This window comes from Propithecus coquereli, unplaced genomic scaffold, assembly GCF_000956105.1.
Source record: "Propithecus coquereli isolate 6110/MARCELLA unplaced genomic scaffold, Pcoq_1.0 Scaffold775, whole genome shotgun sequence".
Lineage (NCBI taxonomy): Eukaryota > Metazoa > Chordata > Mammalia > Primates > Indriidae > Propithecus > Propithecus coquereli.
The window spans coordinates 596,331-622,359 of NW_012153896.1; the positions used below are offsets into that span (position 1 = coordinate 596,331).

A 26,029-nucleotide genomic window follows, 5' to 3' on the forward strand; every position below is an offset into this window, starting at 1 on the left:
TTCATGCCTGTGGCTAAGTCACTCCTGAGCACGTGGGCACAACATGCGCTCTCACAGTCGGGGCAGGGGACACCCAAGTTCTCATCCTGGTCCCTGCTTGGCTGCGGTCACCCCCTCTGGACAGTGGGTAGAGGGGTCCGTGCTTTGGCTCTGGGCTGGGAGACTGGGCAAGGGTTTTGCCAAAGGGGCAGTAGCATTCCTCACCTGATGTGAGACCCCTCACCTGATGTGGGCCCCCTCCCTAGGCACACCAGGCATAGGTCCTGGGTCCTGCCCTGTGCCGGTGGTGGGCTGGGGACTAAGGCGCTTTGGGCCTCGGGTGGGAGGCCGGGACAGGGCGGCCCCCTCGAGGCTGGTACAGCCGGGCCCCCGTGACTGCCCAGCTAATCCCCTGGACAGAGGCAAGGCAGCCCAGATCGGCAGGCACAGGGCCTGCAGAGAGGGGACCCACCGGGCAGGATGCACTGGCTCCCAGCAGGTAACCGGGTCTCAGTGTGGGTGTATTCCTCATCATTTGGCTGGCTGGGGCCTCTGACCCCAGAGCCAGGTTGGGGACGGCGTGGGCAGCATCTGAGGATCCTGCCAGCCCTCTGAGGTTCTGGTGCTGCCGAGCCGCTGAGAGCTGAGTGAGCCTGTGTGTGCCCCCAGAGACGCCCCAGGGAGCCCTTGCCCTCTCTGGGCCCTTTTCCATCACCTGCAAGACAGGTGGGGGTGGCAGAGAAGGTTTCCATGATGCCTTCAGTCCCGAAGAGGCTCATCTCCTAGCCCTGGGACATTTTGGAGCCTGGCAGAGGGTAGGTGCTGGCCCCTGACTGTAGGGGCACGAGGCTCAAGTGAGCAGCCAGTGCCCCCTAGAAAGCAGGTGGGTGTGGAGGGAAGTGGGCTTCCAGCAGGTGCCTCTGCCTGGCCTCTGGAGCCCCACAAGGGCCGGAGGTGGGAGGCCTGGGATCTCGCACCTTCTGAACCCAATGGGTGGCCCGGCCTGGTGACTTTCTTCTCCGGCCTCGTTTCCCCTCCCAGGGTAAGTAGGTGCGTTGGACCAGAGCAGGGGCTTCCAATGTCATTTTTTAGCCATCAAACACTCTAATGACCTCCTGATGGGACAGATACAGTGGACAAAGGGGGGCCGGGCTCCCCGCAGCCCCCAGAGCGCCAGGATCCTGGTTTGAAAGCTGCCCTTCCCCCAGCTGTGAGGTGGGTGCGCAGGATGGCGCTGGCTGAGGTGCCGAGAGAAGGGAGTTGGCCAGAGCTGGCGGGGGCTGGCCAGAGCAGACACCCAACCCCTAGCTCTCTGTTCTGCCACCAGGGCCTTGGGGGAGGGATGGGGACCCACCTATCGGGGATCAGCATCTCTTCCTCCAGAGGGCAGGAGGAGGCCCCAGAGATCAGCCCGACGACTCGAAGAGAGGACCTCCACCTGGAGAGGAGTCTGGGGCTGAACTGGGGTGTGCGATGGGGGTGGCACTGCACCCCAGCTCAGGCTGTCTGTCTGTCTGGGATACACACAGGGAGTAGGCAGGCGGCAGAGGCAGCCAGGTGCCAGGATGCCGAGCCTGGCTCCCAGGGAGATGACAGGAGAAGCCCTGGAGGACTCCTGTCCCAGCCCCAGTCCGTGGAGCTGACTGCCAGAGCTGCCAGGTCCTGGGCCCAGGTGGGAGGGGAGATGGTAGTGGGGGGTCTGACTCATCCCATGTCCCGGACACCCAGTGCAGGGCCACAGGGCGGGGGCGGGAGCGGGGGGGCAGGAAATGTTCTTGGGTCAATGGAGGCAACAATGGATCTGTGAACAGAGGTGGCGGGGTGGGGGTGTGCCCCGCAAGTGCCTCTCTGGGAGGGCCTGGGGTCAGTGCAGGGGTGAGGAGCATGCCCTTACCAACCGGCTGGCCTCAGGCCTCTCCTGGGTCTGGGGGGCTGGTCACAGTGCCCCTTGGGGTCTTAGGCAGAGCCAAGGAGGGCTCGTGAGGGCAGAATGGCCTCTTCCCTGGGGACCCGGTCCCCCACTTCCCAACTCCCAAGGGGTTACAGGACAGGGGAGCCCTGGCAGCAGAGGCTGCTGGGTAACGGTCCAGTGGGGCTGCTGATTGGCTGCTGCCCTTGGACTTTGCCCTCCCCGATAAGGAACTGGGAGCAGAAATTATTAACTGAATCATTAATGGGGTGGCCCCGCCCTGCCTGGGTGGCCTACCTTCCCTGCTACCTTCTTCCTCCTCATGGCCTAGCGCCCTCCTCTGGGCCTCAGTTTCCCTCACAACCTGGGGTGTGGGGGCCTCCTCTCCCATCCCAAGGTCTCCAGAGATGGTGCGGGTGGCCCCGTGGATGACCTTACGGTTTTGCGCGCTTACTGGGGTGGGCAGCTGGGGTCTGCTGTCAGCTGTGCTGCTCCTGGCCATGTCCCTGCACTCTCTGTGCTTGTCTCACCTGAAAAATGGGAATGAAGTTGTCATGCCAGTGCCTGCCTCGCAGGGGCCCTGTGGGGTTTGGCGAGACAGTGCCCGTGCAGGGCCTGTGCAGGGCCCGGCTGGGGGACGCTCCCTAAAGTCAGCCTTGGTCAAGGTGATTGTCCCATGGGGCTTGCACAGCGCTGCTCTATAGGCCTATGGCAGGTGTCGTGCACCCCCACCTTGAGGATTATTCACCCACAGATAGGTCATCAATGTCCCTGAGCTTGGGCTGGGGCCCTGCAGCTGGCGCTGTGTGCTTTGGGAAAGCCCCTCACCCTCTCTAGGCTACTTATTCCAGAGAGGAAGGGAAGCCATCAGCCTTGCTAAGCACGTTCTGGTGCAGGGGCCTGCGCCTTGGTAGCTCTGGCCCTGCGTGGCCCCGATGCCTGGTCCTGTCCCTGGACATCCAGCGCATCTGCCCCACCCTTCACCTCAGAGATATGGAACTTGTTCCTGCCGCACGCAAAGGGGAAGGGGCTTGACTGTCCTTTGTCTTTGCCGGCCCCACCCAGGCCAGAGCTCTTTGCATACGTTATGATCCTGGAGTCCTGGGACGCTGTGGAAGGCGGGTGGCGTCCCCTCATTTCCAAGAGGGGGCGCTGGGGCAGGAGAAGAAGGTGATGCATCAGGCTCACTCAGGGCAGCCACGGCAGAGCTGGGACAGGACCCCGGGGTACAGTTGGTGCCAGCTGAGAAGGGGGCTTCTCCTCCCTGCATGCTGAAGGTCCTGACCCACCCCCGATGGCCATGCTAGGTGGTGTCCGTCCAGCCTCTTGCCGTCTCCAGATCTCAGAGCCCTCTCTGAGATGGTCACGGCTGTGTGACATGAGCAGCTTGACCCCAAGAGTGCCAAGGCCTGGAGTGGGAGGGGAAGAAGGGCAAAGCTCCTGCGTGTGGGGACAGTTGGGTCCAGAGCCCTCACTGGCCTGCACCATGGACAGGGGCTCCAGGGCATCTTGTCTTCCCTCTCTGCCTCCTGTCACATCAGTGAGGAAAGTTCTTCCTCCAGCTGACCTGGATCCCCCCAGCCCCTAGCTCAACCACAGCCTGTCTCTCCTCTGTGGAGTTTGGGGACCCTGCCTCCCTTGGGGCCTCCCTCACTCCCCTCTCTTCTCTCTCTGCAGTTCTCCCTCGGGGGGGGGGAGGGGAGTCCCAGTCCCTTGCCCTGCTAGCTTGGAGGCAGGGGGGCTTTGGCCTGTGACACTAAGTTCACTCAGTGGGATCTGGCGTGAGCTGGAGCTGATGGGGCCGGTCTGAGCTGGTGGGGAGGCGGATTGGAGGGAAGAGGAGGAGGAGGAAGCTCTTTCTTCCTGGGTGGGGCTGTGCCCATTGGGAGGTGTGTGTGGTCTGGGCTTACCATGGGGTCTGTGAGCATTTGCGTGCACTTGCGTCCTGGCACACAGGCCTGTGCGGCATGCTGGGATGTGAACATGCACAGGCGTGCTCATGCCTCAGGGCCTATGCACTGAACGTCCCCACTGCCTGGAGCCTTCTGAAATTCTGTGTATTCTACTGATCTGTCCTGTCATCTGACTCTGCTCCCTCGAGTGTAAACTCCACGTGGGCAGGGATCTGTCTGCTATATTTACTGCTGTTTCCCCGAAGCCTAGCCCTGTGCCTGCCTGACATATAATAAGTGCTCAATAAATGATTGCTGGATGAATGAAGGAGCACACGTGGAGAATGCTGGTGTGCATGCACGTGTGCTACTGCGTGCATGGGTTAGTGCTGTGCTTGACTAGCGGGCACACTGGTACGTGATCATGTGCGTGTCAGTGGGTACCTGTCTGCGGGTGTGCCCTGATGTGCACACGTGAGTGTTGGAGTGTGGCCGTATGGGGGGCACGCTGGTGTATAAGCAAGCTGGGCATGGTAGCCCTGGTGGAGACCTGCCCCCCCAACTCTGCATCTGCGGCCTGCCTGCCCTGGACCCCGTGGAGAAGGGTCAGGGCACTGGGTGGGAGCTGACTCAGCCCCAGGGAGTCAGGGCTGTGGCCCCCAGAGCAAAGCAGAGATCCCTGGGAACCAGCATGGGGGTTCCCTAAGAACAGGTCACGGCCACTGGCCTCAGTTCTGTTGGAGCTGACTTGGGAGCATCTTGGGGCTGTGAGTTCAGCCTTGTGTTGGCCTGAGAACAGGATGGCAGTTGCGTGGGGTCTAGGGGAGGATGTAGCTGTAGCCTAGGGGTGGCTAAAGATTCTGGATGCCCTGGAAGAGAGGGGTCTCTGCAGGCAGGCCGTGGGGCTCTTCTGCATTTTTGATAAGAAGTTGGGAGGAAACAAAGACAATTTTGTGGCTCCGATTTAAGGACCTGATGGACACGTGACTCAGAGCAACATTTTGTCAGGTGTGGCTCTTGGGCCTGAGTTAACTGAGGATTTCATGCCAAGATGCGAAGCGTTGCTTGCACAATCAGGCATCTGACTGGAAGGCATTTTGACTGAGAAGTTTCTGATCATAAGTTGAAGCCTGAAGCAGGGACAGCTAGCAGTTACAGATAATATTAATAAAGAGAGAAAATCCAAACCAAAGGAGGTGAGGGCCCACTGCGCCTTGCCCCAACGTGAACTTGTTTGGAGCACGTTGGTTAGCTCAGTCGACGTTGGGAAGCGAGCACTGGGGGCCCTCTGTGACTGGGGTGACTGAGGAGGGGCTGCCTAGGCAGGCAGGGAGGCAGTCACAGAAGGCTTACCCCCTGCAGGGCATGGCAGGGGCCAGGGCCTCGGGGCTGGGCTGTGCCACGCATGTGCAAGATGCAAGAATAATAATACAGTGCTGGTCATGCCTCAGAGGGAGGCTCCAGAGCAGTCGTGCAGCGGGGCGGAGAGGCCCTGGGCAGAGCGGGACAGCCTGGGCAGAGGTGTGAGGGCAGGAAAGGAGATGGCAGTCCCAGGAGAGATGGAAGCAGAGCAATTGTCGACTGAAGAGTGGCCTCCTGGGAGTGTCACCTCATTCAACATTCAAGTCTCGCGACCACCCCACCATGCTCCGCTTGACAGCGAAAGAAGCCGAGGCTCAGGGAGGTCAGGTCGATTGCTGAGGCTCGCACAGCAGGGAAGTAGGGGTCCATTAGAAGCCCTGGGAGCTCTCTCAGGGCACCGTGGGGATGCCAAGGTGGGCAGCCCCCTGGCCACTACCCCACTGGGCCCTGGCTACTGCCTGGAGTCAGGCATGCTCAGGTTCAGATGCCTGGGCTGGATGCTCAGGGCAGCTGGGGTCTTCAGGGGACAGGCTTGGGCCCTGGTGCCCTGCGTACCCCAGGTTCGGATCACCCAGGCCTGGCCAGCATCCTCGGGCCCTGGCCCACCCTACCCACGGCCACGTGGCTGACGGGATTTCCGCCATGTTTGGGGCATGAATTGACAAGTGCCCCATTGACGGGGCAGGGAGGGGGTGGGCAGGGCACAAGCCTCCCACTGTGCCGGGTCCCCACCCTCCCCCCGTCCCCCGGGACAATGGCCGAGACTCAGCCAGCAGCCACAGCTGGTGGGGGGGGGATGAGCACGAGGAGGGCGGGAGGGAGGGGTCCAGGGTGGAGGCACCACCTGGGCCCCCACCCGCTCTCTTCCCACACCTGGCTTGGGTGCCCTGGGCCCCTTTCCTGCCTAGCTGGGTGGCCCTAAAGGGAGGAGGAGAGAGGAGGGGAGGGGGCTACCTCCCCCTAGCCAGGATCCCAGTCTGCCCTAGGAGGGGCCGTGTCTGGCTCCTGTTGAAGGCAGGTAATAAAGGGCCTAATTAATGAGGAGTGGCTGGGGCCAGGGCGGTACCTGGAGGGGCCCTGTCTAGCCCTGGACCCTGACCTCGGCGTGGCCTGGCCAAGGTCCCCAGACCTCGCAGGCCTGGCTCCAGTCTCCTGCTTGCCACTTGGCTCATTCATTCCATGAACATTTACTGGGTGCCTGCTGATTGCTGGGATGCTCATATCCTGGAGAGACAAAATAGGGCAGTGCTCCTAACCCAGCTCCCACCCCGTAGGCTTTCTGAGCCTCAGTTTCCTCATCTGTGAAACGGAGAAAAAAAAAATCACCTGCGTAGGGCTGGTATGAGAATTCAACACGAGCTGTGTAAAGGGCCTGGTATGGGGCTGGGCACAGAGTGGTCACTCGGTGAGCAAGCATGGGCAGCGGGCAGGTAGGGGACAGACAGGCACCCTGCCCAGGGAGGTCTGTGCTGGCGGGAGAGACTCTCCCTTCTGAAGAGAAGGGGAGAGTCAGAGATGGCCTCTTGGGGCAGTTTACATTTAAGCCAGAACAACTAGAGTGAACGGGAATCGGCTTTCTCTGGACGGGAACGGCATGGAACAGCATGTGCAAAGGCCCTGATGTGGGGTGGGGGGTGGAAAGGAGGCAGGGGCTGGACTGTGGAGAGGAGGGAGGGGCCGTGCCAGGCCTTGGTCTGCCAGAGGGCTCTGGGTTTACCCAAGCAGTGGAATGTTGTTGAAGGGTTTGAGGAGGGAGAGGAAAGACATGCTGGTTTGTGACCTCATAGTGCCATTTTCTGGTTGTTGGCCCTTGGGCAGTCTCTGGCAGGCCCTGCCTGGCCTCTGCTCAGGGAGGTCTTGAGGATCAGAATAAGACGTGTGTCCCTTGCCTGGCTTCTTGCCTGGCAGGTCCCCGTTGCTGGGATCCAGTGATGTTTTAGGGCTCTTTTGGGAGCAGAACAGTGGGGTCCCAGGGGACTCTGCCCCACCCTGGATTCCTGGAGGCTCTGCTCCAGCCTCAGCAGTCCCTGGGCTCCGGAGTGTCTGTTAGGAATCTCCAGTGTGGTTGGAGGGGCAGGCCGGGGCCTCTGCCTGGTGTCTGGGCACCATGGGGAGAAGTTGAGGCAGGGCTCCAGGGCCCCCAGGGAGAAGACAGCGTGGGGTCAGCGTTCCTCAGGAGGCCCTCCAAAACCCCAACCCTCAAACTTTTCCCCCACCCCTTGGCCCACCCCCACCCTGCCCCATCAGCTCACTCCTCCCTCCTCCATCCTCCGTCCACCCCGGGCCCTGGCACGGGAGGGTCCCTCCTCCCCCCAACCACATCTGGTTCTCGTTAGGGTCTCCCAGGGTGCCTCTGCCTGAGGCCCCCATCCTGGGGGAGGTGGGCAGGAGGATTAGGGGCGATTAGGACTGCTCCTGGCTGGGGGAGGAGGAGGAGAAAGAGAGGAGGGGGCTGGGCTGTTATAAATAGCAACGCCATGACTGCATCAGCCCATCACTCACTGTAGATTTCAAGTTCAGTCTCAGAAACTTGCAGCTTCAGCAGCCAGGGTGGGGGTGACGCTCCAGTACTCCCTCCCTGCCCACTCTGGGGCTTGATCCTCCCCCCAGGAACCTTCCAGCATAGCAGGTGGGACAGCCTAGGTAGGCCGGGGAAGGTAGGCAGCCACCAGCCACACCTTACCTCTTAAAGTCGGCCCCTGCACCTGGGTTTGAATCCTCCTTGCTGTGTTGCCTCAAGCAAGAGACTTGACCTCTCTGACACCAAGTTCACGGGGTGAAAAGCACTTAGAATAGGGCCGATCCTGGTAGGCACTCAGTTGGTGTGAGCCCTGGTCACTGTCACTGTCATCATCGTCGTCACCATTACGTGTTGAAAAGCACTGGCAGGCACTCCGTATGAGCCACCTCACTGTCACTGTCATTGTCACGGTCACCATCATGGGATGGTAAGATTAAGTGACACACTGCACGTGAAGAGCCTACAGGATGCCTTGCATGTGATAAACTCCTATGACTATTAACATGCTTGGCTGAAAGAGTGCCTGGCACACAGTAGGCACTCAATAAATGGGAACTGTGGTTACCAGGACAGGGTGGGGGCAGGAGCGGAGGTGGGAGTCCTGGAACCTCGGCACACAGGCTGGTCGCTCCAGCTCCGAAAGCTCCTCTTGCCCTGGCCACATGGGGCCCTGGCCAGCCACTAGCGGTGCTTGGTGGGTGTCCCTTGTCCCCAGCTGGTGAGCTGGGGGTGGGGGGCAGCAGGAGGGCCCTGGCCTGTGGCAGGCAGCGCGTGACTCCTCGGAGGGCTTAGCCGCTCATTAATCACCTAAGCGGGGCTCAGCATTCTTGAAATGCCGGCTGGGGCCAGGGAGGGGCCTGGGCGGGGGGCTCCCAGGGACCCCAAGGCTCTGGGGGCCGGGAAGTGAGGACAGCCACTCCATTTGCTGAGCACCCACTGTGTGCCGGGCACTTTTCAGACCTTATCTCGGTTTATACTCACAACAGCCCTGTGAAGTGTTAGCTGTTCACGTCCCCATTTTACTAAGGAGGAGACTGAGGTTCAGAGAGGGTATGTGACCTGCCCAAGGCCACACAGCAGGGAGTGGCTGAGCCAGAATTTGTTCCTGGACCTGTATGAGCTCTGTTCCAGGTCTGAAAAAGGGAAGGGACATGAGGGCAGACCCCAGATTCCAGGGGCCTGTGGGAGGGGCCCTCCTGCCTCGGTGGGGCTGGCCAGCCCAGGTTAGCAGTGTGGATGGGGCCGGCCTCCATTATCGGGGTTGACGAATCTCCCACGTCAGCCCCCTTATCACCCCGCCCTCTGGCTCCCCTCGCAAGGTGACCCTGGGAGGGGAAAGGCCAGCGCCTCCCCTCCTCCCCTCATGGTGCCCGAGAGTACTGGGCCGCCCTTTCTCTGCGAGCCCCTCCCCATCATGGGGCCGAGGCCAGCAGGGAGGGCCCAGGGGAGTGCGGGCAGGCAGAGGAGCAGGGCTCTGACAGCCATCGTTCCCTGCTGTGAGGCCCGAGCCAGCCTCTGCTTCCTCTGAGCCCTCTCAATCCTGATCCCCGCTCCCCCCTGCAGCTGGGGCCTGGGGTGCAGGAGGCCCCCCCAACCCCATGGGTCCCCCGGATGTGGGGTCCCACCCAGCTAGGCCTCGTGCTCCCACGTGCTGCAGCTGGGCCATCTGGAACTGACCGCTGGAGGCCAGGGCTGGCCTGTCTGTGCTGGGTCTCGGCCATCACGGCTGCTGGGCACCCACTGGGCACTGCACTCCATGAAGACCTTGTGTGCTCCTCACAGCACCCCATGAGACAGAGGGACCAGTAACCCCACTTTACAGATGAGGGGCAGGGGCTCTAGAAAGGGGCATGGTGGGGCAGGATCGGTTTCTCTGGCCCCAGGTCCATGCTCTGGGCCTCTCCCCTCCTTGAAGACTAGAGGTGGCCTTGTGGGCTCCTGGAGGAGCGTCAGGTGGTAGAGGGTGGAGGACCCACCCCCACCCCCACCCGGATACCCAGATGGGGAGGGACTGGGGGCGTATGTTTTGGAGGGCCCAGCCTGCGTGGGGACGGAGGGCTGCACCCAGAGGCCTAGGGTCTGCAGGAGCCAGACCCCTTTCCTGGCTCACCTCCCCTGCCCTGCAGGCCACGACATCAACGGTGCCCTGGAGCCCTCCAACATAGACACCAGCATCCTGGAGGAATACATCAGCAAGGAGGACGCCTCCGACCTGTGAGTTGCCCCGGGACCAGCCCCAGCCCCTCTGGCCTCCACGCCTCACCTGGGAAGTGTGAGGGCAGGACCCGGGGTCTGGTGTGGTACCACCTCTGAAGCTGCTCCCCATCCTTTCCCAGCCACTGACTCCTCTGCAGTTTCCATGGGGGTGGGGGAGGCTGCCTCCTGAGGGCCTGGGGGCCTAGCTGGGGCTGAGCTTCCCCCTATGTCCACAGCTGCTTCCCTGACATCTCGGCGCCCACCAATGTGGCCTCCTACTCCCACGGGCAGCCAGCGATCCCTGGCTCCAGTGGGGTCCACCACCTGAGCCCCCCTGGGGGTGGACCCTCCCCGGGACGCCATGGTCCCCTCCCACCCCCGAGCTACGGTGCCCCGCTCAACTGCAACAACAACAACGGCATGGGTGCTGCTCCCAAGCCCTTCCTGGGGGGCTCTGGGCCCCCCATCAAGGCAGAGCCCAAGGCTCCCTATGCCCCAGGGTGAGTGAGGGCAGGGAGTCGGGGGGCAGGGGCCGAGGAACAGGCAGGGTGTGGGCCATGGCCGTGTCCTGGGAGGTGCTGGCCGCCAGCCTGGCAGTGGGAAGGGCCGGGGTGATAGGCTCCCTATGGGTAGGTAAGGAGAGGGGAGGAGGGACTCATGGGCTTTGTTCTGGGGCAGTGGGCAGCCACGAGGGTTCTAAGCAGGGGAGTGATGAGGGCTGACGTAAGTGCTGGAAGAATCTCTGAGAGCTGTGTGGAGAGTGGACGGCAAGGGGCAGGACTGCAGGCCATGACTGTTTGCCTTCACGGAACACCTGCACATGCGTGCACACACGCAGGGCACCCAGACACCCTTCACCGGCCCCCACTCACTCGTGCATCTCGCTGATGAGGTCCCCCACCCACGCAAGCCCTGCAGAGCCAAGGACTCGTCCCAACCAGGCCTCTTCCTCCCAGGCCCTTCCCCTTCCGAGGAGTCTGCACCAGTGGCCTGACCCAGGGCAGCCCCCAGGCAGATGCTGTCGGGAGAGGCAGGCAGCACAGTTCTGCAGGGCTCTGCAGAGCAGCTTCGAGAAAGCTCTGGGTTGCCCAGCCAGGGGCAGGGGCCCCCATCTCTGGCTGGACGAGTAATAAAGTACTAGGTGCAGAAAGCCTGGCTCCAGCCCCAGCCCCTTCCTCCTTGGGAACCCATAACCTCAATCAGGGCCTCAGTTTCTTCATCTGCAAAGTGAACCCCCGAATGCTTACCCCGGTGATTGTCACGGGAAGTAAGTGGGGGTGGACACAGAGGAAGTACTGGGTGGACGGGAGCATTTCCTGTGCCCTGCCTTACAGGGGGACAGTAGTGGACGCCAGGTCCAGGGCACCCAGGGTGAACTTTGCTGCAGAAGGCAGGCCTTGAGGCCGTGAGGCTGTACCTAAGCCACAGACCCGCTGAGGGCCGGGGAGGAAAACTAACATTCAATAGGGGCCTGCTAAGTGCCCGCCACCATATCACATGGTGAGCTCAGCCTTCTCCAGGAACCAGCGCCCGGGATTCTGGGGGTGCACTGAGGCTAACGGGGGAAGGACCCAGGCTCAGGCCAAGGTCTAGGTGATAAACAAGACAGACATTCCCCCTGCAGCTGGGGGGAGAGTTACTAATCAATACCTCACCGAACGGGGGAATAACGAGAAGCCGGAGGAACGTATGAGGAAGGAACACAAGGTCCTATGGACTTGGGGCATTTGACTGCAGGGATGGAGAGTGGGAAAGACCTTGACACACAGAGAAAGCCAAGGCCATTGTCAGGGAAGTGCAGGGAGGGGCGGGAGGAGTGCAGGTTTGAGTCTCCATCCACGTCCACATTTTTGCGTCATCCTCACAAAACCTGCAAGGTCCATATTCTGCAAGATCCATATACACCAGGCCCTAAAGTGGGTGGGTGGCTTGTCCAGGGCACACTGGGACTCTGGAACCAGCCCAGGGCTGTGTCCCTTCCTGATAACTCCCTGGGTGGGGTGGGGGGAGTCTTTCCAGATGTGGAGACCAGGGATGGCCACGGAGATGGACCCCGTGTGGCTGCAGCCGCCCCTTGCTGGGCAAGCACAGGGCTCATGCAGGACGCGTTGACCTCTTGGGTTGAGTTTGTCTTTTTCCTCAACCACTGATAAAAACCTGCAAGAAAAAAATAAACCCAGGCCTGGTGGCGCTGGCCCTCTGCCCAGCCCACACCTGCCTCTGGCAGGGCAGCCCCCCCCCAGTGACCCACTGACCCTCCCAGGCCCAGCCCCCAGGGCCTCACATTTCCAGGAAGCTGCAGGGCCTCAGTGGGTGCAAGAGGAGAGGGGCAGGCCCAGCCCCTCAGTCTGGGGTGGGAGTCCTTGAATCCCTGTGCCATCATGAGGGACACTAGTAACTGGTCCCCCAGTGTCCAGTAGGTCTGAGGGGGTCCTGGGTAGGACCCAGAGACCCCACCCACAACTCGGCCCCAGGCCCTGCCAGGCCCCCCCAGGTGGGTGGTACAGAGAAACGTCGCTAACGGTGGGTGTGAGGAGACCCCACCACAAAGAGGTGCTGCCCGGCCACGAGGCAGGGCCCTGCTGGTCACCCTGGCCCTGCTGGTCACCCTGGCCCTCCCTCTGGCTCCTGCAGCACACTGCCGGACTCGCCCCCGGACTCGGGCTCCGAGGCCTACTCCCCACAGCAGGTGAATGGTGAGTCCAGCGGGCACCGCCCTCCCCCTCTGGGGTTTGGGCAAGTGGTTGGGGCAGCCTTATCGGGGAGGGAGGGAGGGGGCCAGCGTCTGCCCAACGGGCCGAGATTATCACTGGTCAAATACTCCCCGGCGCTGGCTATTGTTTCCCCACGGGCGGGTGGGGAGCCTGGCCCTGCCTCTGAGCTAGTGTCCCTGCCCGCAATGCCACCCGCCTGCCTGCCTGCGCCATCATGGATGTGCCCTTCAGCGGTAAGTGGATGGCTGGGGAAGGCCGTGGGTGCAGCCTGAGCACGGGCCTTGCGGTCGGGGCCCACCTCACCTCGGAAGGGGTGCAGCAGCCCCTAGGTGGCCAGGAGCAGAACCACCACAGGCAGCCCTGAAAGGGGTCAAGAGTTCTGTTTATCTTACCAAAAACATCCCTGGAATGCCTCCTGGGGAACAAAGGGAGCTGGGGCCTCCCCCCTCAGGCTGGGGGGCTGGTCCCTGGGAGCCCAGGAGAGGGGCTGCCGAGGGAGGAGCGCCAGTTAGGGACAGGGCTGGGGGTCTCCGGAGACTCCTTCCTGAAGCCCAGAGGAAGATCGGGCATGGGAGGAGTTGGGGGATTTGGGGGACCTTGGGATTTGGCTCAGATCCCCCCAGGGAGCAGGGCCTGGCCTGGGGGAAGGAACTGGCCAGGATGGGGTAAAGGGCCGCCCACCCCCTGGACCAGGTCTTGCTTCCCTGCCCAGGCCTCTAGTGGCTGGCTGCCCAAACCCCTCCTGGGCCACCAGACTCCCCAGCAGCCCCCGGGCTTGGCTCAGGAGGAGCTGGAAGCAGGAGACCCTGGTAGGGGAGGCCGGTGCCCGGGAACCTGAGTAAGGTCAGTCTCTGACACCCACCCCCATCTTCCTGCAGACCCCCACCTTCTGCGCACGATAACCCCTGAGACCCTGTGCCACGTGGGAGTGCCCTCCCGCCTGGAGCACCCACCCCCACCTGCAGCCCACCTGCCAGGCCCCCCGCCTCCCCCGCCGCCCCCGCCTCACTACCCTGTCCTGCAGCGGGACCTGTACATGAAGGCCGAGCCCCCAATCCCCCCCTACGCTGCCATGGGGCAGGGGCTGGTGCCTACCGATCTCCACCACACCCAGCAGTCCCAGATGCTGCACCAGCTGCTGCAGCAACACGGAGCTGAGTAAGACTTGGGCAGCCGCCCCCCAAGGGTGGGAATATAGTTTGGGGACATCAGGGCCACAGCAGGCAGGCCAGGGATGGAGGTCGGGATGGAGCTGAACTCTGGGAGGGCAGAAGGCTCTGCAGGGCAGGTCGAGGGGCAACATATTTATACACATGTGTCCAGAGTATCCTGGGGGACTTACAGCCAGAGCAATTGCTCACAACCACCTTATTTGGTGGATACGTAGGTAAACTGAGGTTTGAGAGGGGGAAGTGGCCTGCCCAGGTCATGAACTAGGAAGGGCAGAGCTAGGACTCGGACCCGGGGCTGTGCTCTTACTCAGACACCAGTGACTTTCTGGGTATCTCACGGAGTCCTCGGGTTTCTGAGGAGGTTCTGGGCCTGAATCCAAGGTCCCCACTCTGACTTCACCTGCACAATTGTCTTTTTATCTGTTCTGGGTATGGGATTTCGTGAGAGATTTAGTTCAAGGGAAGATTCTTCTGTCGGGACGTTTTGCAAACCAGAAGGAGAGGGGTGCTGTGCAGGCCCCCTAAACCCCCTGCCCCAGGAAGCTCTCCTTCCCCGGCTTTGTTGCCCAGGCCCTTGGTGGCTTGTCTCTAACCATGGGAGCCACTCTCCATAGAGCCCCACTGTAAAGAGTGACACTGAGAGTGACACCGAAGGAAGGGACCAAAACTAACTCATTCATTAAGTGACGGAACAGACAATGCCAACACTGAGCCATGACGGGAGCACCAAGGCGGCAAAGCCCAAGGGTTTCCTGCAGGAGGTGTCCTCTGGGCTGGGCATCTCCTGCCCAAACAGGGTGGAGAGGGGAGAGGGGTGGGCCCTGCCCAGTGGGAGGGGCTCATGGAGGGCCGCCCCCACGGCACACACCTCTGTCCCCCCAGGCTCCCCACACACCCCGCCAAGAAGAGGAAGCACTCCGAGTCACCCCCCAGCACCCTCAATGCCCAGATGCTGAATGGAATGATCAAACAGGAGCCCGGGACCGTGACAGCCCTGCCCCCGCACCCCGCTCGAGCCCCGTCCCCACCCTGGCCTCCCCAGGGCCCGCTCTCACCGGGGCCCGGCTCTTTGCCCCTCAGCATTGCCCGGGTCCAGACACCGCCTTGGCACCCACCAGGTGCACCCTCCCCAGGTATATGGCTGACCAACCCTTCCAGTTGGGGAGTGGGACCCAGGGCCCAGGGCCCACACGGGCGTTCCCTCCCTCCAGGCCTCCTACAGGACAATGATAGCCTCAGTGGGTCCTACCTGGACCCCAACTACCAGTCCATCAAGTGGCAACCGCATCAGCAGAACAAGTGGGCGACCCTGTACGACGCCAACTACAAGGAACTGTGAGTTATCCGTGCCACTCTCCGCTCACCCTGGCCACCCCGTCTTGGGCCACCCCAGCCCAGGACCCCGTCGAGGCCCTGGAGCAGGGCCTGAGAGCGCACTGGGTACAAGATGGCTCCAGAAGGGCAAACAGGCTCAGGGAAGAGCTGGGCCTGGCCCTCAGGGGCCTGACCTAAGCCAGCCCCAGGCTCCCCAGAAGGTGGTGCCTGCCAGGGTGGGCTGGGAACCAAGTCAGGGAGAAGTGGGCGGATGGGTGTTTCCTGGCTCCTCTTTCCCCTCCTCCTCCTGCATTCCAGGAAGGTAGCCGGAAGCTGAGTGTAAGCAGGGCCGGCCCTGGAGGGAGGGCAGAGGAGTGGGGAGGACGGGTCAGAGGCTGCCTGGGCATTCCTAGCTCTCCCTCAACACCCACATGGCTTCAGCTGCCCAGGCCCCAGGTCAGGAGCCCTGTGGGGTCCACTGCCCCAGAAGGCCAGCGGGCGGGGTAGAGGCGACTCCCCTCATCCCACTGTGGACATTGCCAGGCACGGGCCAGGTGGCTGGGACTTGCCTTCTCACAAGAACAGTGGCTGAGACCAGCCTCCTGGAGTTGGGCACCCCAGGCTTTGTGGGATTTCTGGCTGGAAGTCCCCCAGGGCTGGGGGTGGGAGGTGGGGTCCTATGAAGTCCTATCAGGACCCCCCAGCATGAAAGAACCAGTCTACTCTGACCTCCATAGTCCCTGGGCCACCCCAGGCCCCAAGGCGAGGAAGCTGGCAGCTGCAACACCCAGGGTGGCCTAGGCACTTCCTGGGTGCTTTGCTAGGTCCGGCAGGTGGGCAGAGCCCTGGCGGGGGAGAGGTGATGAGCCCAGGCCTTCCAGAGACATTAGCCAGGCCCAAAGGCCTCTTCGCCCAGGCTCTGAAGCATTCTCCCTGCCCAGCTTCCCCCGGCAGGCAAGGGCACTTCTGTGACTATGCCTGGGCCTGGGGACCCGGGGAAGGGTAGGCTAGCCATGAGTCAACAATTGCTCTCTTTTCTGCCACCTAGAGGTCCCCAGTGGGGCTGGGCTTGGGACAGTGTCCCCAGCAACAGAGGGGCAAACTGGGGCTGAGTGTGAGGGTGAGTCCAGAGGTGCCCCGGGCTTGAGCAAGCTGGTGGGCAGCGGTTGGGCCTGCGGTAGAGCCGGCACCTGGTTCCACCGTTTCCAGGGCAACCAGCTGTCAGGCACCCTGAGCCTCTGCAGACGCGGCCCCTCTCACCCCATCTCCTGAGAGGGAGGGGGCTCCGGGCAGCCTTCCGGGAAGGAGCCAAGCGTGGTGAGGGGCCGCCAAGCCCCTCTCAGCAGTTCCCTCCCGTCTGGTGGGCCTCAAGGGTCTTGCCCTGCGTCCCCCATCACCAGGGCAGGGCGGTGGCCCCAGGCAGGAAGTAGAGGAAAGGACACTGGCTGAGGAGCTGGCAGACCTGTGCTCGGATCCTCTCGGGGGCTCAGCTTCCATTTCTGAGAGTCGGGGACTCAGTTTCCATTTCTGAGAAGTGGGGCCAGCCCCACTGGTGGTGTAAGGATCCCGGGTTCGGGACAGGAAATTGCTCTGGGACCAGGGCAGGTGGGAGGAACTGGCTCTGGGTCCCGGCGCCAGTGCCTCACCTGCTCCCAGGCCCATGCTCACCTACCGCGTGGACGCCGACAAGGGCTTCAACTTCTCGGTGGGCGACGACGCCTTCGTGTGCCAGAAGAAGAACCACTTCCAGGTGACGGTGTACGTCGGCATGCTGGGCGAGCCCAAGTACGTCAAGACGCCGGAAGGCCTCAAGCCCCTCGACTGCTTCTACCTGAAGCTGCACGGAGTGAAGGCAGGCTGGGGCCCAGGAGGGGAGGCCGGGGGGCCTGGGGCCTTGAAAAACCCCAAGGCGGGGTGTGTGTTTTGAGGGGGTGACACTTCCCATGGCTAAATCCAACTGCCCTTTCTCCCCACGCCCGCCCGTAGGTGGGGAACCCCTCAGCCTTCTCTCGCCCTCTTGTTCCCTGTTTCTTGTTCTACCCTGTGGCCCCCAAGTCTGCATCCCCTGCCAAGACCCATCTCCTGACCCCTCTCTCAGCTGTCTCAGCTCCAGGTCCCCAACTAAACTCCCTGAGAACTGCCCTCTGCTTAGGGAATGGGCCCCCATCGCCTTGGTTACCCAAGCCATAACCCCCACCTCATCACACACCTGGCCCTGCTGTTTCCCTGGAAGGTCCCTCCACCTGGTCCCTTCCTCTCCTCCTCTGCCTCTCCCCTGCCCGGGTCACCACCTTCTCGCTTGAATGTCCGCAGCAGCTTCCACTCTGGCCCCCAACTCATGCTCTACCTGAGACGCAGGTGACCATGGCACTCCCCATCCTTCCAAGGCCCCCGCGTCCTCCCAGCAGAGCCCCAGCTTCTAAGCTGAGCCCGCAGGGCCTTGGGGATCCAGCCCTGCTATTTGCTCTGCCACAGAGCTCTGGTGCCCACTCTCAGCCCCTGCCTTCCCTCCTGCGGCTCCCTTTGCCGTGGACGCCCTCCCAACGCCCCACCCCTCCTCTCCTGCTCCCTCCACAACGGCGCCCTTCTCAGGGACACCTGCCCTGAGGCCCATTGCAACTCAGTCCCCAGACCCTCTCCCACACCCATGTCCCCTCCACCCCTCCACGTGCACTGGCTGAGCCATGCCAACGTGCCAGCCAGGCTCACTCACGACATGAAGCCGACAGACCTGGCCACAACCCCAGGGGGCTCAAAGGCACAGAATCAACCACCCCTGTGGGGCCTGAGTGGCTTGGGTGTGTGTGGGTGTGGGTGTGAGGGAGGGCCGTGTGTGTACGTGTGTGTGTGCACACGCAGGCGGGGGAGTGTGCGGGTGTGGTTGTTAGGGGTGTGGGTGCACGAGGGGGTGACGTGAGCGCGTCCCCATCAGAGTGGAGGAGTGGAGTGCTGCGAGGGGGAGCGGGGTGCGCGCAGGGGTGTGCAGTTATGTAGGAGAAGGCACCTGGGCTCGTGGGAAGTGAAGCCGAGCCCAGCTGGGCCGGGCCTGGGCCGAGCAGGTGAAGGAGGGCGGTGGGGAGCGTCCGTCCTGAGGTGCCGCTGGGCTCTACTCCCCGCCAGCTGGAGGCCCTGAACCAGTCCATTAACATCGAGCAGTCGCAGTCAGACCGAAGCAAGCGGCCCTTCAACCCCGTCACGTGAGTGTCTGACCTCGTGAGGGGGCGTGGCGGTGGTACCTGGAAGGACCCACCCTGGAGCTGGCTCGAGAACAGAGGGGGCCAGGCAGGTGTCCACAGCGTCCATCTCCGACATGCTGGCCTGGGTGTCCCTCTGCGGCCTGGCTCTTGGCAGCCTCCCTCCCTTCCCCCTGAGCACCCTGTCCCTTCTCTGCAGGGTCAATCTGCCCCCGGAGCAGGTCACGAAGGTGACTGTGGGGCGGCTGCACTTCAGTGAGACCACCGCCAACAACATGCGCAAGAAGGGCAAGCCCAACCCTGACCAGAGGTGAGCAGCTGGACCCCTGCCCGGGGCCCTCCGTTCCGAGAAGGAGGGTCAGGAAGACACCACTCCGTGTGGCATGTCAGGCACAGAGTCCCACAGACTGGCCCATTTCACAGATGCGGGACCTGAGATTCGGAGCCCTTAATTGACTTAAGGATGGGAAGGCAGAAGCCTAACCTCTGGGTTAAGAAACAGCTCTAAGGCTTCCTAGCTGAGAGCCCTGGAGGCTTTCTGCCCCCTAGTGGAGACTCGGGTCCTCTGTAGGATGCGGCGCATGAGTGTGTCCGCTGTGCACCTGGCCCCGAGGGGTGGCTGGGGGGCAGGACCCTGGGTGCCTCTGAGACTCCTGTGTGTCCCAGGTACTTCATGCTGGTGGTGGCCCTCCAGGCCCATGCACAGAACCAGAACTACACGCTGGCCGCCCAGATCTCAGAGCGCATCATTGTGCGGGTGAGGACCACCTCCCCCTAGGGGGTACAGTCTTCCCCAGAGCTGGGAGAAGCAGCACCCAGGAGAAATACCAGGATGCTGGGGAGTCAGCAGCGGGAGTGCTGATCCTGCTGGGCACTGGCTGTGTGGCCCTGGGCAAGGCTCCCACTCTCTCTGGGCTGCAGCGTCTGCCTCACAGTAAAGCAGGGAGGTGGACAAAACCTGGTAGCTTCTGGGATCTCACAAGTGACTAAAATTGTCACAATGGGAGGGACAGTTTAAGTTGGGTATGGTGGGGTGAGAAGCCTGGCTGAACCAGGAGGGGCGGCTGTGGGGTTTCCCCCAATCCCAGAACCCTGCAGGTCCCCTATGCCCCAGGACTGATCCAGCCCGAACTCGCGGTAGGCCTCCAACCCAGGCCAGTTTGAGAGCGACAGCGACGTGCTGTGGCAGCGGGCGCAGGTACCTGACACAGTCTTCCACCACGGCCGCGTGGGCATCAACACAGACCGGCCGGACGAGGCGCTGGTTGTGCACGGCAACGTGAAGGTCATGGGCTCGCTCATGCACCCCTCGGACCTACGGGCCAAGGAGCACGTGCAGGAGGTGGGGGCGGGGAGAGCCGGGCTACGAGAGGGGCGTGGCTGAAGGCTGGGCGGGTGGGGCCCTGCAGAGGGGCGGGGCCAGGTGGAGGGGCGGGGCTGCCGGGGCCGACCCTGGATCTCCATCTTACGACCCGGGCAGCTGGGTCTGTCCCGCACACTGCAGCTTCCAGCTGCCGTCCTGGGCTCGGGGGCCTGCTGTGCACGGCCCCGGGAGGGAAGGGGCTCAGTCTCGGCCCTGGCCCCCCGCAGGTGGACACCACGGAGCAGTTGAAGAGGATCTCGCGCATGCGGCTGGTGCACTACAGATACAAGCCCGAGTTCGCAGCCAGCGCGGGCATCGAGGCCGCCGCACCGGAGACGGGTAGGGACCGACCTGGCACGCACTGGGGTCCGGGAACCCAGTAACCTCAGGCCTCCGTGACCCCGCCCCCTGTCTCCTGTAAATCATACTCCCAGAAACCCCTCTTCTCGACTCCTGCAACTCCGCCCCCGGGAATCCTGCCCTCTAGAAGACCCGCCTCTTAGCCCCTGGAAAATCGGGCCTCCCAGGTGCCTGGAACCTCACCCCTGGACACTGAAAGTCTGAGACTTGGGGCCCCCTAGGTGAATCCTGCCTTTAACCTCTCGGAACCCTGCCCCCTACCCCTGGGATCCTCACTCCCAGGAACCTGTCCCACCCAGCCTGGGAACCCTACACCTTGAGCCCTGGAATTGTGACCCTGTGAACACTTGTCCATGGGAGCCGCTTGCTCCAGGGCTTCTTGGAATTCAAATCTCTAGGCTTGCTCCAGGGCTTCTTGGAATTCAAATCTCTAGGCTTGCTCCAGGGCTTCTTGGAATTCAAATACTCTAGGGAGAATGTCATCCTCCCCAATCCTGCCTCTCTTCACATTAGACAGCTGTGAAGCAGTGTGCCCACACCACACACACATCCTGGGCTTGTCCCTCACCAGGTGTCATCGCTCAGGAGGTGAAGGAGATCCTGCCCGAGGCTGTGAAGGACACTGGAGACATGGTCTTTGCCAACGGAAAAACCATAGAGAACTTCCTGGTGGTGAACAAGGTCTGTGGGTGGGGGACTGGAGGGAGCTGGGGCAAGGGTGGGCCAGCTGGGGGGCGCATCTCCTCCCATCGAGGCCAGAGCAGCCCTGTCTCCTCTCATGCTGCGCCCAGGGCCCCGTCCCCACCCCAGAGGGAACAGGGTGCGTGGTTGGGGATTTGGCCACTGGAGGCTGTGACCAAGGGCAAGAAGAAGCTCCCTGAGGTTCATGGCCTCCCCCTACCCCAGGTGAAACGAGGGCAATGATAGAAGTGCTGAGACACTCCACTGGTTATCTCGAGGCTTAACCATGTGGCTTGTCGTGGGGGTGATGTTTGCAACCTAGCTGGCATGAGGCTGGGCACCAAGGAGGCACGTGATATGTTTCCACCTCAACTGAACAGTGAAGTGCTGAAGTCTGAGATGCCATTGTCATCAGAGGGGGCAGATCTGAGAGCTGGAGCCTTCAGGCCTGGGGAGCCTCTGAGCACAGAGAATTCTGGCAGGGAGTGGGAGGGGCCATTCAGGCAGGTGGGACAGCTGGGGCAAAGGTGTGTAGATGCGGATGCCGTTTGGAGGCAGGCACGGGAGCTGTGGGAGGGAGGGCCGGCCCAGGTAGGGAGGCTTTAGGGCCTCCATGCAGCCGTGGATGGAGGGGCTCCCCTCCTGCTGCCTGGTGGCCGGCAGCCTGGGGCTCCTGGCATTGACCATGCCCTGGGCGCTGGCCCATGGCCTGTGGCAGGAGCGCATCTTCATGGAGAACGTGGGTGCCGTGAAGGAGCTGTGCAAGCTGACGGACAACCTGGAGACACGCATCGACGAGCTGGAGCGCTGGAGCCACAAGCTGGCCAAACTGCGGCGACTCGACAGCCTCAAGTCCACCGGCAGCTCAGGCGCCTTCAGGTGGGGGGGTTGGGTGGGGAGGGCGAGACCCCCCTTCCCAGAACACCCCTGACCCTGGCACTCTTGCTGCAGCCACGCAGGGAGCCAGTTCAGCCGGGCGGGCAGCGTCCCCCACAAGAAGAGGCCCCCCAAGGTGGCCAGCAAGGTGAGGGTGGGCAGGGAGGGGAGGCAGGTTGGACCCGGGCTTCCCATCCCTCATGGCCCCCTCCCAGCTTGCACCTCTCCGGCCACACTGACTCCGGTGTGTCCCCTCTCTCCTCCTGTCCCTGTGGCCCTCCCAGCCCCCACTTTCTCCTTCCTCTCCCTCTGTCCCTTGGGAGATGGTGTAGCCCTTAGCATCCCACTTCCCGGAGAGCCATGGCAGGTAAGGCCATGGCCCTCTTCTTCATCTTCCCCTTTTCCTCTTGGTCCTCAGGCATCGTCCGTGGTCCCAGACCAGGCCTGCATCAGCCAGCGCTTCTTGCAGGGAACCATCATCGCCCTGGTGGTGGTCATGGCTTTCAGGTGACTTGTCCTCCAGGCTCTGGGGATGGCTGACTCCAAGAGTTGAGCTGCCCAGTGGGGTCAGCTGCCCATGGGCCCAGGCCTGGGGGAAGAGGAGGACATAGTTTGGGAGGTCAAGTGGCTGAGGTCTCGGAGAAGATGGGCCTCGTTCTGTCTCCTGCCCCCAGGGCTGGGGACACCCATTTGCAGGCATCACCTGGGAGCCCAGTGCTAGGGCCAAGGACCACAGGCCTGGCCTGGAGAGGGGGCACTGGATGGTGGCTTCAGCTCTAACAGTGACCCTTCTCTGTGACTCCCAGTGTGGTGTCCATGTCCACACTGTACGTGCTGAGCCTGCGCACCGAGGAGGACCTGGTAGACGCTGATGGGTACGTCCCTGCAGGCCTGGCTGCTGGCCAAGCCACCAGACCAGGTGGGGCTTTGGTGGGCAGCCCAAAGTCAGAGGAGCCATGGAGGCTGTCTCCTCCGAAGGGGTTCACTTTCGAGCTCTCAGCTTGCTGGGGCTTATAGGGGTGGCTGGGAGGGTCTCCAGGAGGGTGGGCAGCCCTTGCTGGACCTTGCTGGCACCCTGGTTTCTGTCTTGCCTGCTCAGTACTCCTCTGGGCAGCTGGGCCTAGAGTCGGGGGCCACCTGAGGGGCCAGAGTTGGAACGGGATGGGAGGAGGGAGGGCCAGGGCAGGGCGTTGGGCTCTGTCAGCCCACTGTCACCCCAGCTCCTGGGGCCACCTCTGACTGTGTCTTCTCTTCTCTCCTCTTCTGTGTCTTTCTCACCCTTTGCCTCTCTGCTGCCCCTTAGCTCTTTTGCCGTGTCTACTTCCTGTCTCCTGGCCCTGCTCCGGCCCCAGCACGCTGGGGGGAGTGAGGCCATGTGCCCATGGTACGTGCTGACAAGCGCCCCTCCCTCCTGTGGCTCCCGCAGCCCTTCCTCCTGCCTCTGTCCCCCTCCCTCTCCGCCTCCTCTTGCCCCCCTGCTTCTCCAGGACGCCCAGGCCTCCCCCTCAGGCTCTCCCAGCCCTTCTGAGCTCAGCCCACCCTTCCCCAGCAGGTCCAGCCAGAGCTTTGGGACCACTCATGTCCGACAGTCGCCTGTAACCACTGGGCTGCCGGGCATACAGCCCTCTTTGCTGCTGGGTGCGTGTCTGGGCAGGCGTCGGGTGGGATAGGAGGTGGCTGTGTCCCGGGCCGGGGGCTCTGCTGCCCACCTCCAGCTCATACAGCCTCTGGCCTCCTCAGTGACCACCAGCCGGACCAGCTCAGCCCCAGGGCCCGCTGTCCGCACCTTGGACCTATGCTCCAGCCACCCCTGCCCTGTCGTCTGCTGCTCCTCACCCACCCCTAGCCCTACCACTGCCGCTGGCCATGGTCTCAGCCCCAGTCCCATCCCCACCACCAACCGCTCAGGTATGGCTCTCTCAGGGCTGGGACCTGGGTTGGGGGTGGCTACCTGAGTTCAGAGAAAGGCCCCAAGGACTCATTGGTGGGGGGTTCTCCTGGAGCCCAGAATGAGGCTCTGGAGAAAGATAGGGGAGTCCTCCTGCAGAGGCCAAGAGACAGATGGGTTCACTCAGTCCAGGGAGGTCCTAGAGCTAGCTGGACAGGAGGCAGCCGACTCCCTTCTTAGCCTGACCCTGCTTTTATCCACAGACCCTAGCCAGATGGCCCTGCCGCCAGTCACCAACATCAGAGCCAAGTCCTGGGGCCTTTCAGCCAATGGCATTGGCCACTCCAAGCATCCCAAGAGCCTGGAGCCTGTGGCCAGCCCTGCAGTCCCCTTCCCCGGGTGGCAGGGCAAAGCCAAGAACAGCCCCAGCCTCGGTCTCCATGGCCGGGCTCGCCGAGGGGCCCCCCAGCCCAGCCTGGGCCCTGCTCAGCCCACTCGGGCCCGGGGCCAGCCAGGTATCTGACTCACCCCAGTTCCTCCCAACCCAGCCCAACAAGGCTCACTGGCCAGGGTCCATTTCAGCCCAGTCACATGACTGCCTGGGTGCAGAATTGTCCGTCAACAGGCATTTGCTGAGCAAGTTCTAAGTATGAGGAATCAGGCCAGGTGCCTTACATAGATGGTCTCATTCAATCCTCACAACACTCCTGCGGGAAAGGAATTGTCCCCTTATTCAGATGAGGAAATGGAGACTTAGGCGAAGTGACTTGCCCAGGGTTGCCCAACCCGTCAGCAGCAGAGCTGGAATTTGGTCCCAGGTCTGCCTGGCTCCAGAGCCTGGCTCCTTCACCATGCCAGGGCAAGGAGGTGCTGGACAGGCTCCCCCGGACTTTTCCCCAAACCTCAGACCTTTGGTTTTAACAAAGCTAGAGAACCTTCTGTTGCAGAAGTTTTCAAACGGAGTTCCTCCGAGGTGCCCCAGGGGCTGCCCTGGGAGGCAGGGAGCCTGCCTGGTTTCAACTAGGCAGCCATGCTCTACGATTTGAGCCTCCTCGTCAGCTTTCATTTCATAGGCTTTGGTGGCTTAAAGGAGAAAAACAGCTTGGAAACTGTGGCTTGCAGAGATTGAAGTTCAAAGTGATGGGGAAACCCCAAGGGGCAGATGCTCTCCAGGCGGCCGTTTTCTGGGCCGCTGCTCTGTGGCTGGCTCTGTCCAGGGCACCGGGGATGATGAAGACAGACCCGCCCCTGCCCCCAAAGAGCTCGCAGAGATGAAAGCACAGCAGTGTGATGAGACTCTGAAGGGACAGGCAGGCAGCTTTGGGCCTGGGCAGGGCACTTGATCTGGGCTAAGGTGCGGAGGTGATCAGGCAGGAAGTAACGTTGGAACTGAGTCTTTGAGGACATTGGGAGTCTTCCCGGAAGGGAAGGGCACCTTTCATCTTGTCTGTATCTGATACCTGTCTCCGGCTGCACAGGGCATTCTGGGGCACCTTGGGTCCCTGGGTTGTGTCTCATAGAGCTGAAAACATACCAGGTCCAGCAAACGTTCAGTGGCCCCAGCTCCCCTGTCCCTGGGTGGAATGGTTAGGCAGCAGCAAGCGTGCAGGACAGTGAATGACGATGAGCAAGAAAGCGTGTGTCCCCTGCCTCCTACCTAGCTAGCCAGTCTGCGGCGGGTGCGTTGATCGAGGGCCGCAAGCAGCGGCGTGCTGGTAGGTGTGTGACACTTGGTTCTCTGGGGTGGGGGAAGCCCCGATCTGTGTGCGAGTACTCCCACCGCGGCTGGTTTCAAGCTACCAGTGTCACATCACTGAACCCAGAGCTGAGGAGGGGTGTGCTCAGGAACAGAGGCCTGTGTTCCTGTACACTGAGGGCCGTCCCTGCTTCTGGGTGTTCCGGTTCTGTGGAGGAGCAGACCTCAGGCTCCTGCAGACTGGCCAGGCCGACGAGGGCTGCTGGGAAAGGGGTGTGGTGTGAGCCCAGCCACTGTGGGGGTCTGGAAATAATAACCTGAAACTTATTCATACTAAGATGTGAGTGACTGATCCGAGTCTGGCAAGGAAAGACTTGACTGCTGCTCATTTGTGTCCTGCCTTGTCACCTTCCTCCCTGCCCCAACAGCCTCTCTCCTTGCAGACCCAGTACCCTCCCTGACCTCCATCCAGGTGCTGGAGAATTCAATGCCCATCACCTCCCAGTACTGTGCTCCTGGGGACACCTGCAGGTGGGCTGGACTCTTTTCCCCTTCACCCCAGGGAGGTCCCCTCAGATGACATGAGCCCAGGCAGTGTCTATGCCCAGATCTTGCTCCCTCAGGGAGGAACCTCCCCCCAGGGACTCCGAGGGGCTCTAGTACAGACAGGGCGGGGCTGGGGAGCCGACGGGGGAGGCTTTGGCAGAGTGGTCTTAAGCTAAAGCACCAGCTTTGCCCCTTCAGGCCTGGAAACTTCACCTACCACATCCCTGTGAGCAGCAGCACCCCACTGCACCTCAGCCTGACCCTGCAGATGAAGTGAGTGCCGGCGTGGGGGTTTTGAGGGATGGGAGGGGAGCCAGGGAGAAGCCCCTGCAGAGCCTCAGAATGGCCAGACCTGAGGTCAGCCCA

At 62.4% G+C, this 26,029-nt stretch overlaps 1 protein-coding gene across 1 annotated transcript in view; it reads left to right on the forward strand.

Moving 5' to 3' along the window:
• Positions 1-459: 459 nt before the first annotated feature.
• The window catches only part of MYRF (myelin regulatory factor), a 30,347-nt gene continuing 4,777 nt past the window's right edge, over positions 460-26,029 (forward strand). Inside the window, exons 1-23 of the mRNA XM_012662714.1 lie at positions 460-478; positions 9,790-9,877; positions 10,096-10,359; positions 12,494-12,555; positions 13,452-13,731; positions 14,628-14,878; positions 14,957-15,080; positions 16,716-16,911; positions 18,180-18,256; positions 18,453-18,563; positions 18,920-19,010; positions 19,395-19,595; positions 19,844-19,955; positions 20,548-20,657; positions 21,376-21,536; positions 21,609-21,681; positions 21,952-22,040; positions 22,340-22,408; positions 23,083-23,171; positions 23,274-23,441; positions 23,685-23,936; positions 25,561-25,648; positions 25,862-25,936. Coding sequence (XP_012518168.1) covers positions 460-478; positions 9,790-9,877; positions 10,096-10,359; positions 12,494-12,555; positions 13,452-13,731; positions 14,628-14,878; positions 14,957-15,080; positions 16,716-16,911; positions 18,180-18,256; positions 18,453-18,563; positions 18,920-19,010; positions 19,395-19,595; positions 19,844-19,955; positions 20,548-20,657; positions 21,376-21,536; positions 21,609-21,681; positions 21,952-22,040; positions 22,340-22,408; positions 23,083-23,171; positions 23,274-23,441; positions 23,685-23,936; positions 25,561-25,648; positions 25,862-25,936 — 3,050 coding nt within the window. The remainder of the gene's footprint in view (positions 479-9,789; positions 9,878-10,095; positions 10,360-12,493; positions 12,556-13,451; positions 13,732-14,627; positions 14,879-14,956; positions 15,081-16,715; positions 16,912-18,179; positions 18,257-18,452; positions 18,564-18,919; positions 19,011-19,394; positions 19,596-19,843; positions 19,956-20,547; positions 20,658-21,375; positions 21,537-21,608; positions 21,682-21,951; positions 22,041-22,339; positions 22,409-23,082; positions 23,172-23,273; positions 23,442-23,684; positions 23,937-25,560; positions 25,649-25,861; positions 25,937-26,029) is intronic.